The sequence below is a fragment of the Capricornis sumatraensis genome, chromosome 16, assembly GCF_032405125.1.
Source record: "Capricornis sumatraensis isolate serow.1 chromosome 16, serow.2, whole genome shotgun sequence".
NCBI lineage: Eukaryota > Metazoa > Chordata > Mammalia > Artiodactyla > Bovidae > Capricornis > Capricornis sumatraensis.
The window spans coordinates 56996238-57009909 of record NC_091084.1 but is presented as its reverse complement, the minus strand read 5'-3'; the positions used below and the strand labels follow the sequence as shown (position 1 = coordinate 57009909).

The 13672-nt window shown below is 40.7% G+C and overlaps 1 protein-coding gene across 2 annotated transcripts in view; it reads right to left on the bottom strand.

Moving 5' to 3' along the window:
* ACER3 (alkaline ceramidase 3) overlaps positions 1 to 13672 on the bottom strand; it is a 144576-nt gene that overhangs the window by 77315 nt on the left and 53589 nt on the right. Inside the window, exon 2 of one of the 2 annotated variants that reach the window (XM_068988722.1) lies at positions 10743 to 10853. The exons of the other annotated variant lie outside the window; for it this stretch is intronic. Within the exon in view, the coding sequence (XP_068844823.1) occupies positions 10743 to 10853 (111 nt within the window). The remainder of the gene's footprint in view (positions 1 to 10742; positions 10854 to 13672) is intronic. 2 annotated transcript variants of the gene reach the window in all.

Sequence of the window (13672 nt, the reverse complement as noted above, 5' to 3'; positions counted from 1 at the left end):
GAGAAAAAAAAAGATATGCATAGAGTGAACTTCCTTGGTGGTTCTGCTAGTAAAGAACCCGCCTCTTGATGCAGGAGACATGGATTTGATCCCTGGGTAGGGAAGATCCCCTTAAGATAGAAAAGGCAACCTGCTCCAGTATTCTTGCCTGGAAAATTTCACTGACAGAGGAGCTACAGTCCATGGGAGTGGACATGACCGAGAGCGCACGCATGCACATGCACACACACACTACACACACACTACCATAGAAGCACAGCCCTTGGGAAGAGTTGGACACGACTGAGAGCAACACACACACAGACAGACACACACACACACACACACTACAGACACACACACACACTACACACTACCATAGGAGCACGGTCCTTGGGAAGAGTTGGACACGACTGAGAGCAACAAACACACACACACACACACACACACACACACACACTACACACTACCATAGAAGCACAGTCCTTGGGAAGAGTTGGACATGACTGAGAACAACACACACGCTACACACTACCGTAGAAACACGGTCCTTGGGAAGAGTTGGACATGACTGAGAGCAACACACACACATACAGACACACACACACACACACACACTACACACTACCATAGGAGCACGGTCCTTGGGAAGAGTTGGACACGACTGAGAGCAACACACATACACATACACACACACACTACACACTACCATAGGAGCACGGTCCTTGGGAATAGTTGGACATGACTGAGAGCAACACACACACGACACTACTGTAGAAGCACGGTCCTTGGGAAGAGTTGGACACAACTGAGAGCAACACACACACTACACTACTGTAGAAGCACGGTCCTTGGGAAGAGTTGGACACAACTGAGAGCAACACACATACACACACACACTACACACTACCATAGGAGCACGGTCCTTGGGAATAGCTGGACATGACTGAGAGCAACACACACACACACACACACACTACACACTGCCATAGGAGCACAGTCCTTGGGAAGAGTCGGACATGACTGAGAGCAATACACACACTACACACTGCCATAGGAGCACAGTCCTTGGGAAGAGTTGGACACGACTGAGAGTAACACACACACACACACACACACACACACACTCTACCATAGGAGCACAGAAGATGAGACTTACGAAGGAAGCCAGAGAAGGCAAGAATGATGCCAGAGGAGTCTGTCTCAAGGATATAACAGTTAGCCCAACAAACACAGTAAATGTGGATGTTATCAAATCATTTGAACAAAGCCATGAGAGAAAGATTTCAAACCCTTTGTTACTCTTGGTTAAAAAAAAATCAGTACTGATATTATCACATTTTTTTAGTGCTCAAAAGAAGATGAGAGAAGTAAAGAGTTACTGAACTCATCTTACTAAGGAAATGAGGAAGTGGGATGGTGGCTGTCCTTTTTCAAAGGAGAAACCAGAAAATTAGATAAATTAATGGCAGGAGAAAAAAACCAAACCTTGTGAGCTATTTAAACTCATACAATATATTATAAAGTAAAAAGATAAAAATGAGGTGAATGACTGTTTATCCTGAAAGGCAGACTGGCCACTTAATCTATGTCTCACTCAAGGGCTGTTTTTATCCAAACGTTTCCAAATATTCTCTTGTCACTGTTTACTATATCACATTAAAGCCTGATCTTTTAAAAAACTGCTACAGTTTATTCCCTTTCGAAACTCCATTTAGAGTGCAAAGAAATAGAATATCACCTTTCTCCTTACAATATTTTGTATTTTGCCACTATAAAGCAAACCACCAATTTTTGCTAAAATGTATTGGCTTTATTGAGATGCAATTCACATGTGTGTGTGCATGCTCAGTCATGTCTGACTCTTTGCAACCCCATGGACTATAGTCCGCCAGGCCCCTCTGCCCATGGGTCTCTCCAGGCAAGAGATCTTTCTACTGATCTCTACTCCACTGATCTCTCTACTGTCTACAGTTTTGCCTTTTCCAAACTGTCATACAGTTGGACTCATACAGTAAGTAGCCTTTTCAGACTGGCTTTTCACTTAGTAATATGCATTTATGGTTCTTCCATGGCTGTCCATGGCCTTATTTATATAGCACAGTTCTTTCTAGCGCTGAATAATATTCCATTGTCTGGAGGTCCCGCAGTTTATTTCTCCATTCACCTATTAAAGGGCAGATTAGCTCCTTTCAGGTATGGCTTTATGAATAAACCTGCTATCTGTGTGCAGGTTTCTGTGTAAACAACAGTTTTCATCTCTATCGGGTAAATGCCAGGGAAAATTCGATTATATGGTGAGAGTATTTCTTGTGAGAAACTGCCAAACTGCTTCAAAGTGGCTGTGCCATTCTGCATCCCTACCAGCAATGAATGAAAGTTCCCGTTGCTTCAAAACCTCAGTTCCTTTTCAACAAATATTTACTGGGCACTTAATGTTCCATGGATCACAGCCTTATCTAACTCAGTGAAACTAGGTGCCATGCTGGTAGGGCCAGCCAAAATGAATGGGTCACGGTGGAGAGTTCTGACAAAACGTGGGCCACTGGAGAAGGGAATGGCAAACCACTTCAGTATTCTTGCCTTGAGAACCCCATGAACAGCATCAAAAGGCAAAAAGATAGGACACTGAAAAATGAACTTCCCAGGTCGGTAGGTGCCCAATATGCTCCTGGAGATCAGTGGAGAAATAACTCCAGAAAAAATAAAGAGATGGAGCCAAAGTGAAAACAACACCCAGATGTGGATGTGACTGGTAATGGAAGTAAAGTCCAATGTTGTAAAGAACAATATTGTATAGGAACCTGGAATGTTAGGTCCATGAGTCAAGGTAAATTGGAAGTGGTCAAAAAGGAGATGGCAAGAGTGAACATTGATATTTTAGGAATCAATGAACTAAAATGGACCAGAATGGGCATATTTAATTCAGATGACCATTATATTTACTACTGTAGGCAAGAATCCCTTAGAAGAAATGGAGTAGCCCTCATAGTCAACAAAACAGTCCGAAATGCAGTTCTTGGGTGCAATCTCAAAAATAACAGAATGATCTCTGTTTGTTTCCAAGGCAAACCATTCAATATCACAGTAATCCAAGTGTATGCCCCAACCACTAATGCCAAAGAAGCTGACGTGGAACAGTTCTACAAGACCTTCCAGAACACCAAAAAAGATATCCTGACATAAGGGGGCTGGAATGCAAAAGTAGGAAGTCAAGAGGTACCTGGAATAACAGGCAAGTTTAGCCTTGGAGTACAAAAGGAAGCAGGGCAAAGGCTAACAGATTTTTGCCAAGAGAACACACTGGTCATAGCAAACACCCTTTCTCAACAACACAAGAGACAACTCTACATATAGACATCACCAGATGGACAATACCAAAATCAGACATCTTGGAGTGCAAAATCAGTGGGTCTTAGGAAGCATCACTACGACCAAAGCTAGTAGAGGAGATGTGAATACCAGACCACCTTACCTGCCTCCTGAGAAATCTGTATGCAGGTCAAGAAGCAACAATTAGAACAGGACATGGAACAATGGACTGGTTCCAAACTGGGAAAGGAGTAGCACATCAAGGCTGTATATTGTCACCCTGCTTATTTAACTTATATGCAGAGTACATCATGTGAAATGCCAGGGCTAGATGAAGCACAAGTTGGAATCAAGATTGCCAGGAGAAATATCAATAACTTCATATATGCAGATGACACCACCCTTATGGCAGAAAATGAAGAGGAACTAAAGAGCCTCTTGATGAAAGTAAAAGCGGAGAGTAAAAAAGTTGGCTTAAATCTCAGAAAATTCAGAAAACTAAGATCATGGCATCTGGCCCTAGCACTTCATGGCAAATAGATGGGGAAACAGTTGAAACAATGACAGACTTTCTTTTCTTGGGCTCCAAAATCACTGAAGATGGTGACTGCAACCATGAAATTAAAAGACATTTGCTCCTTGGAAGAAAAGTTATGACCAACCTAGAGACCATACGAAAAAGCAGAGACATTACTTTGCCAACACAGGTCCATCCAGTCAAAGCTATGGTTTTTCCAATAGTCATGTATGGATGTGAGAGTTGGAACATTAAGAAAGCTGAGAGCTGAAGAACTGATTTTGAACTGTGGTGTTGGAGAAGACTCTTGAGAGTCCCTTGCAAGGAGATCAAACCAGTCAATCCTAAAGGAAATCAACCCTGAATATTCACTGAAAGGACGGATGCTGAAGCTGAAGCTCCATACGTTGGCCACCTGATGGGAAGAACTGACTCACTGGAAAAGACCCTAATGCTGGGAAAGATTGAAGGCAGGCGGAGAAGGGGACAAGAGGATGAGATGGCTGGATGGCACCACTGACTCAATGGACATGAGTTTCAGCAAGCTCTGGCAGTTGGTGATGGACAGGGAAAGCCTGGCATATTGCAGCCCATGGGGTCACAAAGGGTCGGACATGAATGAGCGACTGAACTCAATTAAACTGAACTACCAACATTCAATGGCAGTTGTAGCTCAGTTAGTAAAGAAATCTGCCTGCAGTGCAGGAGACCTGGGTTCGATCCCTGGGTTGGGAAGATCCCCTGGAGAAGGAGATGGCAACCCACTCCAGTATCCTTGCCTGGAAAATCTCATGGACAGAGCAGCCTGGTGGGCTGCAGTCCATGGGGTCACAAAGAGTTGGGCACGACTGAGCAACTAACACTTACCAACATACCAAGCATTTCCATTGGGATAAAGGAGTGAATAAGAGATATATGTTTCCTGTCCTAAGAACTGTTAGGAAGCCACTAAAAATATGAGAGAGGCCATTTCAAAGCTAAGGGAGTCTACGCAGGGGGTTACTACCTTGTCTAGTGAGTCAGAAGAGGGATACCAGGGGAAGTAACACATGGAGTTAAATAGGTGAAAAGAACTTTTTAAAATGAGATCATTCTATGTAGAAGGATCATTCAACATAAAGGAATGACAATGCACTTAAAGAAGTAAAAGAGCTTGGCTTCAACTATAAACATTGTTGCATCAAGTGAGAAGATTGCCATGATTTGCAGGCAGTAAACTGAGAAGAGCTTTTAAAGTCATGCTATGATTTGAACTTCATTCTAAACACAAAGTTGTTGAAAAACTACATTCACATACATGAATACATAAGTACACACAGATTAACAGGACTAACTTTTGTATTAAAAAAATATCACTGTGGTTACAAGGCAGGAAAATGTTTACAGGAGTAGTTTCCTAACTTTGATAGCAAAAAAAATTGTTTAGGAACTCCATATATGTGTATTTATTTATAAATTGTATACACACTGCTATGTTAAGATACTCAGTTCAGTTCAGTTGCTCAGTCGTGTCCAACTCTTTGCAACCCCATGAATCGCAGCACGCCAGGCCTCCCTGTCCATCACCATCTCCCAGAGTTCACTCAGACTCACGTCCATCAAGTCAATGATGCCATCCAGCCATCTCATCCTCTGTCATCCCCTTCTCCTCCTGCCCCTAATCCCTCCCAGCATCAGAGTCTTTTCCAATGAGTCGCCTCTTCGCATGAGGTGGCCAAAGTACTGGAGTTTCAGCTTTAGCATCATTCCTTCCAAAGAAATCCCAGGGCTGATCTCCTTCAGAATGGACTGGTTGGATCTCCTTGCAGTTCAAGGGACTCTCAAGAGTCTTCTCCAACACCACAGTTCAAAAGCATCAATTCTTCGGCGCTCAGCTTTCTTCACAGTCCAACTCTCACATCCATACATGACCACTGGAAAAACCATAGCCTTGACTAGACGGACCTTAGTCGGCAAAGTAATGTCTCTGTGGTGGACCTTAGTTGGCAAAGTAATGTCTCTGCTTTTGAATATGCTATCTAGCTGGGTCATAACTTTCCTTCCAAGGAGTAAGCATCTTTTAATTTCATGGCTGCAGTCACCATCTGCAGTGATTTTGGAGCCCAGAAAAATAAAGTCTGACACTGTTTCCAGTTTCCCCATCTATTTCCCATGAAGTGATGGGACTGGATCCCATGATCTTCGTTTTCTGAATGTTGAGCTTTAAGCCAACTTTTTCACTCTCCTCTTTCACTTTCATCAAGAGGCTTTTTAGTTCCTCTTCACTTTCTGCCATAAGGGTGGTGTCATCTGCATATCTGAGGTTATTGACATTTCTCCCGGCAATCTTGATACCAGCTTGTGTTTCTTCCAGTCCAGCATTTCTCATGATGTATTCTGCATATAAGTTAAATAAGCAGGGTGACAATATACAGCCTTGACGTACTCCTTTTCCTATTTGAAACCAGTCTGTTGTTCCATGTCCAGTTCTAACTGTTGCTTCCTGACCTGCACACAGATTTCTCAAGAGGCAGGTCAGGCGGTCTGGTATTCCCACATCTTTCAGAATTTTCCACAGTTTATGTGATCCACACAGTCAAAGGCTTTGGCATAGTCAATAAAGCCATAAGATCTATTTTATTGGTTATGCTCTTTAGGTCTTCCAGATATTGGTTGATATATTTTGTTCACCCCATTTGTCTTGTACCTAATTGCGGCATATTAAAATCTTCTGTTATTCTATTTAACTAGACCATATAATGTCCATACACTATTCTTCAGTCCTTATCCTATCATTGTTTTAATCTTAGATTTATAGTTAAATGTATTAAAAGTTCATTATCAGACATTTGCCCAAGTCTGCCTAGTTTTCTCCTAGTTGAATGAACATAATTCTCCAGACAATGCAGTCAGTAGAGCTTTCTGTACTGAAGGTGATGTTCTATGTCTGCACTGCCCAACGTGGCAGCCATAAGCCACATTTGGGTACTGAGCACTTGAAACATGGCTAATGTGATGGAGGAACTGAAATTTACATTTTATTTAACTTTCATTTATTTAAATTTAAACTGCCACATGTGGCTAGCAGCTACTAAATTAGACAGAGCAATACTCATGGATTCATCTGGAAGGAGTCACGTGTGTAGTTTTCAATGAGTACTTGTATGTTTAAAACTGTTTTTCCACAACCTGGATATCTGAAAAACAATTTGGTTAGAATATAAAATCCTTGGTTTGCCCTAAAAATGCAGTCACACTGATGCTTTTCTTTTTTATGTTGCTGAGGTCTAGTGCCAGCCTAATTTTCTTGCCCTTATGAGTAATCTGGTCTTTTTCCCTAGAGCTGTGAGAATTATTTTTTTTTTTTCATTTTTAAAATCCAGTAATTTTACTAGTCTTTTTCAGAGTGACCATTCCGAGTCAGTTTTACAATACAAAAATGCACCTTTCAAAATCTAGAGTCAGGTCTTCTTCCATTTTCAAAAAGTCATTTTTCTAATTAATTTTAAAACTATAGTTTTAAATATAAGATCTGTATCATTGTTTTATTTTCCTTTTTCAGGAACTTTAATTACAATTATATTGAATCTTCTTTGCCTGTCTTCCATTTCAATCACTTTTTCTCTCACTCTTTATTTCTTTATCTCATTTTCATTCTCTTGCTGTGTGTCTCTTTCTTTTTCCTTTCTTAAACAGTCTTTATTAAATACTCAACACATTGTAATTCAGGATTCATTTCTTTCCTAAGTTTAATCAATTTAATTTTATTTCTTTTGGGAGGAGAGGAAGCTATTTCTGTTAATATTTTTTAATTAATTTTTATTGGTGTTATTAGTTTTTAAATTTTTATCTATTTTTTGGTTTGAGGCTAATTCAGTTAGGAATATTGTGCTGCAGTTTCTTTCTGCTTTATAATTAGTACGGCACCCCACTCCGGTACTCTTGCCTGGAAAATCCCATGGACGGAGGAGCCTAGTAGACTGCAGTCCATGGGGTCGCTGAGAGTTGGACACGACTGAGCGACTTTCCTTTCACTTTTCACTTTCATGCATTGGAGAAGGAAATGGGAACCCATTCCAGTGTTCTTGCCTGGAGAATCCCAGGGGCGGCGGAGCCTGGTGGGCTGCCGTCTATGGGGTCGCACAGAGTCGGACACAACTGAAGTGACTTAGCAGCAGCAGCAGCAGCAGCAGTGGGAAAAGAATAACCACGAATCAAAAGATATTGATTCTCATTTCCTGTTTTCTTATTACAGTAACTGCATAGATGCAGACTGACTTTGGTGGGGTCTATTTTGTGGAAAGAGTGAAGGTTTGGGGTGGCTTAAAAGATTCCTAGTTTGAGACTGCCCCCTTCTGAATAAAGAAGGTTACATTCCCTTTCCATATATATTTGTTTGTTTTGGGGGCAGGGGGGGAGGGCCAAGCAGGGAGAAGGGTCTACTATATTTTAGCTGTTTTGTTTCAGTAGGATCTTAATTCCTGCCTCTAACTTCATTCTTTTCCAACACATCTCCAAAGGCTATCTTCCCTCTTTCTAGTTACTTCTTTCCCAGAAGCAATACCTTTTCAAAACTGCCACATGAGACCTTGCATACTTTCAAGTCTTTTACTGTGTACTTGCCACTACTATGATTTACCAGGTCTTAGAATGTTTTCAGAAGTTTTGCATTTATCATGAAGCTTTCCCTTTCTCTTGGTGTTTTGTCAGATTAAGTCCTCAACTCTTCTCTCCTCTTTTCCACATAGTTTTTCAAACCTCCCAAAGTCTAAAACATTAAAGACAGTTCTGTTAGAATTTGATATTTATTTCTTGTTTAAAAATTATTTGAAGCTCATAGTATTCTTTGGCACCCCACTCCAGTACTCTTGCCTGGAAAATCCCATGGGCAGAGGAGCCTGGTAGGCTGCAGTCCATGGGGTCACGGAGTGTCAGACACAACTGAGTGACTTCACTTTCACTTTTCAATTTCACGTATTGGAGAAGGAAATGGCAACCCACTCTAGTGTTCTTGCCTGGAGAATCACAGGGATGGGGGAGCCTGGTAGGCTGCTGTCTATGGGGTCGCACAGAGTTGGACATGACTGAAGTGACTTAGCAGTAGGAAGACTGAAAGTGTGAGCTGCTGCTGCTGCTAAGTCACTTCTTTAGTCATGTCTGACTCCGTGCGACCCCATAGATGGCAGCCCACCAGGCTCTGCCGTCCCTGGGATTCTCCAGGGAAGAACACTGGAATGGGTTGCCATTTCCTTCTCCAATGCGTGAAAGTGAAGTCACTGAGTCATGTCCAACTCTCAGCGACCCCAAGGACTGCAGCCTACCAGGCTCCTCTGTCCATGGGATTTTCCAGGCAAGAGTACTGGAGTAGGGTGCCATTGCCTTCTCCGAAAGTGTGAGCTAAGAGTGGCTTATTTACTTTCCTTCTTAATCTGTATAGTTGTCTACAAGGATGAGAGGACAAATTCTGAGAAGGTCAGTATTATTCTAGGGCAACTTGGAAGTCCCTCAAATCTTTTTATTCTGTTATTACCGATTGTGATTTGTCAGTATTTTACAAACATTCTTAAAACACCCCAGGAAATAAAGCAAAGGGTTAAGTTTGTGAATAAGTCTTCCTACTGAAGATCAATCAAGTAACTTTCTCAAAACACCACATATATGAGATACAAAAATTAAACTCTCTCATCAGTTCAGTTCAGTTGCTCAGTTGTGTCCACTCTTTGTGACCCCATGGACTGCAGCACACCAGGATTCCCTGTCCATCACCAACTCCAGGAGTTTACCCAAATTCATGTCCATTGAGTTGATGATGCCATCCAACTGTCTCATCCTCTGTCATCCCCTTCTCCCACCTTCAATCTTTCCCAGCATCAGGGTCTTTTCCAATGAGTCAGTTCTTCTCATGAGGTGGCCAAAGTATTGGAATTTCAGCTTCAGCATCAGTCCTTCCAGTGAAAAGTCAGGACTGATTTCCTTTAGGATGGACTGGTTGGATCTTCTTGCAGTCCAAGGGACTCTCAAGAGTCTTCTCCCAACACCACAATTCAAAAGCATCGATTCTTCGGCTCTCAGCTTTCTTTAAAGTCCATCTCTCACATCCATACATGACTATTGGAAAAACTCTCTCATACACAGTGACAAATATAATTATATAGAATCAGATATGATACACTATATCTTACAGTTTTGTGGTAATTAGATAAATATTATTGTGTAAATAACATCCACCTTGAATTAAAACAAAAGAAACTGTTTAGCTTAGAAAGTTATATAAAAAACAGACTAGAACCTACTTTCTTTGCTAGTTTTGTTTTTATGATGATAATGCAACAACATGAAAGAATGATTTTCCCATCTTAGACTCTGATAAAGTTGACTTATCTTCCATGTCACATTTATTGAGGACCACTAACTTGCCAGACAATCAGTATACAAATATAATTAAGATGCAGTCCCTGTCTCATAGACAAGTAGAAGAACAGCAATAAGCTGTAAAAAGTTAGATACAATAGAATAGTCTTTAGAAAAAGTTTTATAACTCTAGCAGGGTGAGCAGGGAGGAAGACGGGAATAAAATCAGGCAGGAGTACAAACGGAGCATTAACTCTGTAAGTTTATTTCTTTAAAAAGGAAAAAGTAAAATCTGAAACAAATATTGCAAAATATTAAGATCTGACAAAGCAGGATGGTAGGATACATAGGTATATTTGCTATATTATCCTTGTTCTTTTCTGGATGCTTGAAATATCTTGTCATTTTTTTTTTAATTTACTCAAAATATAGTTCAAATACTGGCAAGATTTGTGTAATTTAATTCAGAACTTTCAGAATATCCTCAGGTTGTATAATAAACAACACAAAATCAAGAAACAATTTTAGGAATGAATAAGAAAAACCGACTGTCTGAATACTGTACATTTTTTTACATCATTCTTAGATGAAGTGTTGTACATACCTGTGAGTGCTAAATAGGAAGCAGTGTACCGCTTTTCCAGTCCACTTCTAACACTCTGCATCGCACCAAAAATTGGAGGTAAAATCATAATCAGGTTACTCACTGTATTCCCTATAGGAAAAGAAAAGCACAAGAAGATAATGAGATTAATCAATATTAATTTAAATTAAAAGGAGGTGGCTCAGTGCTACAGATTTTGCCTGCCAATGCAGAAGACGCAAGAGACATGGGTTCGGTCCCTCGGTTGGGAAGATCCTCTGGAGAAGGAAATGGCAAGTCACTGCAGTACCCTTGTTTAGAAACTCCCAGGGGCAGAGGAGCCCGGTGGGCTACAGTCGGTGGGGTCACAAAGAGCTGGACACCACTGAGTGAGCAAGCACAGACATGCACTTAAAGATACACAGTTAGCCTTTAGCAAAAATAAAGCAGGTGACTTCTTAGAAAGATGATGGAGAGATACTTAAAAGGTGCTAAAGGAAAATAATTTTCTCAACAAAAAATTCTTACAGAAATTGAAGCAAAATAAAGATACTTTCAAACAAATGAAACTAAGAAATTTTCAACCAGAACATCCACTAGAGGATCTAAATTCTCAAGGTAAAAAGCAAAAGTACCTCAGAATAAACCTCAAAGATAACAGCAAAAATTGAGTTGGAAAAAGCAGCTTATACCAATGCTTCTGAAAGAGTGCTCCATTTGCCTTTATAAAAAAAAACATTTTACTTGTTTAGATTTCATCATTCATCTTCATGAAGTTTCTTCAAGGATTTATAGGTACTGTATTCCTTGACTTCCTAAGTGCTTGAGAATATTGTCTTTTGCCTTTATACTCAAAAGATAACTTAGTTATAAACTTTTGGGGTCTTTTTTTCAAAAGTTGGAAGTACTATTATACTGTCTTCCAGACTGAATATTACTATGAAGAAGTTTAAAGCTAGTCTGAATTTTTTCTATGTGACTTCCTTTTTTGTCTGTACTCCTGATGAATTCTTTCTTTCTACTTGACTGTGTATTTGAGTACAACTGGGCATCCAGTATTCTTGCCTTGAGAACCCCATGAACAGTATGAAAAGGCAAAACGATAGGATACTGAAAGAGGAGTTCCCCAGGTCAGTAGGTGCCCAATATGCTACTGGAGATCAGTGGAGAAATAACTCCAGAAAGAATGAAGGGATGGAGCCAAAGCAAAAACAATACCCAGCTGTGGATGTGACTGGTGATAGAAGCAAGATCCGATGCTGTAAAGAGCAATATTGCACAGGAACCTGGAATGTCAGGTCCATGAATCAAGGCAAATTGGAAGTGGTCAAACAAGAGATGGCAAGAGTGAACGTCGACATTCTAGGAATCAGAGAACTAAAATGGACTGGAATGGGTGAATTTAACTCAGATGACCATTATATCTACTACTGCGGGCAGGAATCCCTCAGAAGAAATGGAGTAGCCATCATGGTCAACAAAAGAGTCCAAAATGCAGTACTTGGATGCAATCTCAAAAATGACAGAATGATCTCTGTTCGTCTCCAAGGCAAACCATTCAATATCACAGTTATCCAAGTCTATGCCCCAACCAGTAACGCTGAAGAAACTGAAGTTGAACGGTTTTATGAAGACCTACAAGACCTTTTAGAACTAACACCCAAAAAAGATGTCCTTTTCATTATAGAGGACTGGAATGCAAAAGTAGGAAGTCAAGAAACACCTGGAGTAACAGGCAAACTTGGCCTTGGAATGCGGAATGAAGCAGGGCAAAGACTAATACAGAGTTTTGCCAACAAAATGCACTGGTCAGAGCAAACACCTTCCAACAACACAAGAGAAGACTCTACACATGGATGGTCAACACCGAAATCAGATTGATTATATTCTTTGCAGCCAAAGATGGAGAAGCTCTATACAGTCAACAAAAACAAGACCAGGAGCTGACTGTGGCTCAGATCATGAACTCCTTACTGCCAAAATCAGACTCAAATTGAAGAAAGTAGGGAAAACCGCTAGACCATTCAGGTATGACCTAAATCAAATCCCTTATGATTATACAGTGGAAGTGAGAAATAGGTTTAAGGGACTAGATCTGATAGATAGAGTGGCTGATGAACTATGGAATGAGGTTCGTGACACTGTACGGGAGACAGGGATCAAGACCATCCCCATGGAAAAGAAATGCAAAAAAGCAAAATGGCTGTCTGGGGAGGCCTTACAAATAGCTGTGAAAAGAAGAGAGGTGAAAAGCAAAGGAGAAAAGGAAAGGTATAAGCATCTGAATGCAGAGTTCCAAAGAATAGCAAGAAGAGATAAGAAAGCCTTCAGCGATCAATGCAAAGAGATAGAGGAAAAGAACAGAATGGGAAAGACTAGAGATCTCTTCAAGAAAATTAGAGATACCAAGGGAACATTTCATGCAAAGATGGGCTCAATAAAGGACAGAAATGGTCTGGACCTAACAGAAGCAGAAGATATTAAGAAGAGATGGCAAGAATACATGGAAGAACTGTACAAAAAAGATCTTCACGACACAGATAATCATGATGGTGTGATCACTAATCTAGAGCCAGACATCCTGGAATGTGAAGTCAAGTGGGCCTTAGGAAGCATCACTATGAACAAAGCTAGTGGAGGTGATGGAATTCCAGTTGAGCTATTTCAAATCCTGAAAGATGATGCTGTGAAAGTGCTGCACTCAATATGCCAGCAAATTTGGAAGACTCAGCAGTGGCCACAGGACTGGAAAAGGTCAGTTTTCATTCCAATTTCAAAGAAAGGCAATGCCAAAGAATGCTCAAACTACTGCACAATTGCACTCATCTCACATGCTAGTAAAGTAATGCTCAAAATTCTCCAAGCCAGGCTTCAGCAATACGTGAACCGTGAACTCCCTGACGTTCAAGTTGGTTTTAGAAAAGGCAGAGGAACCAATTGCCAACATCCGC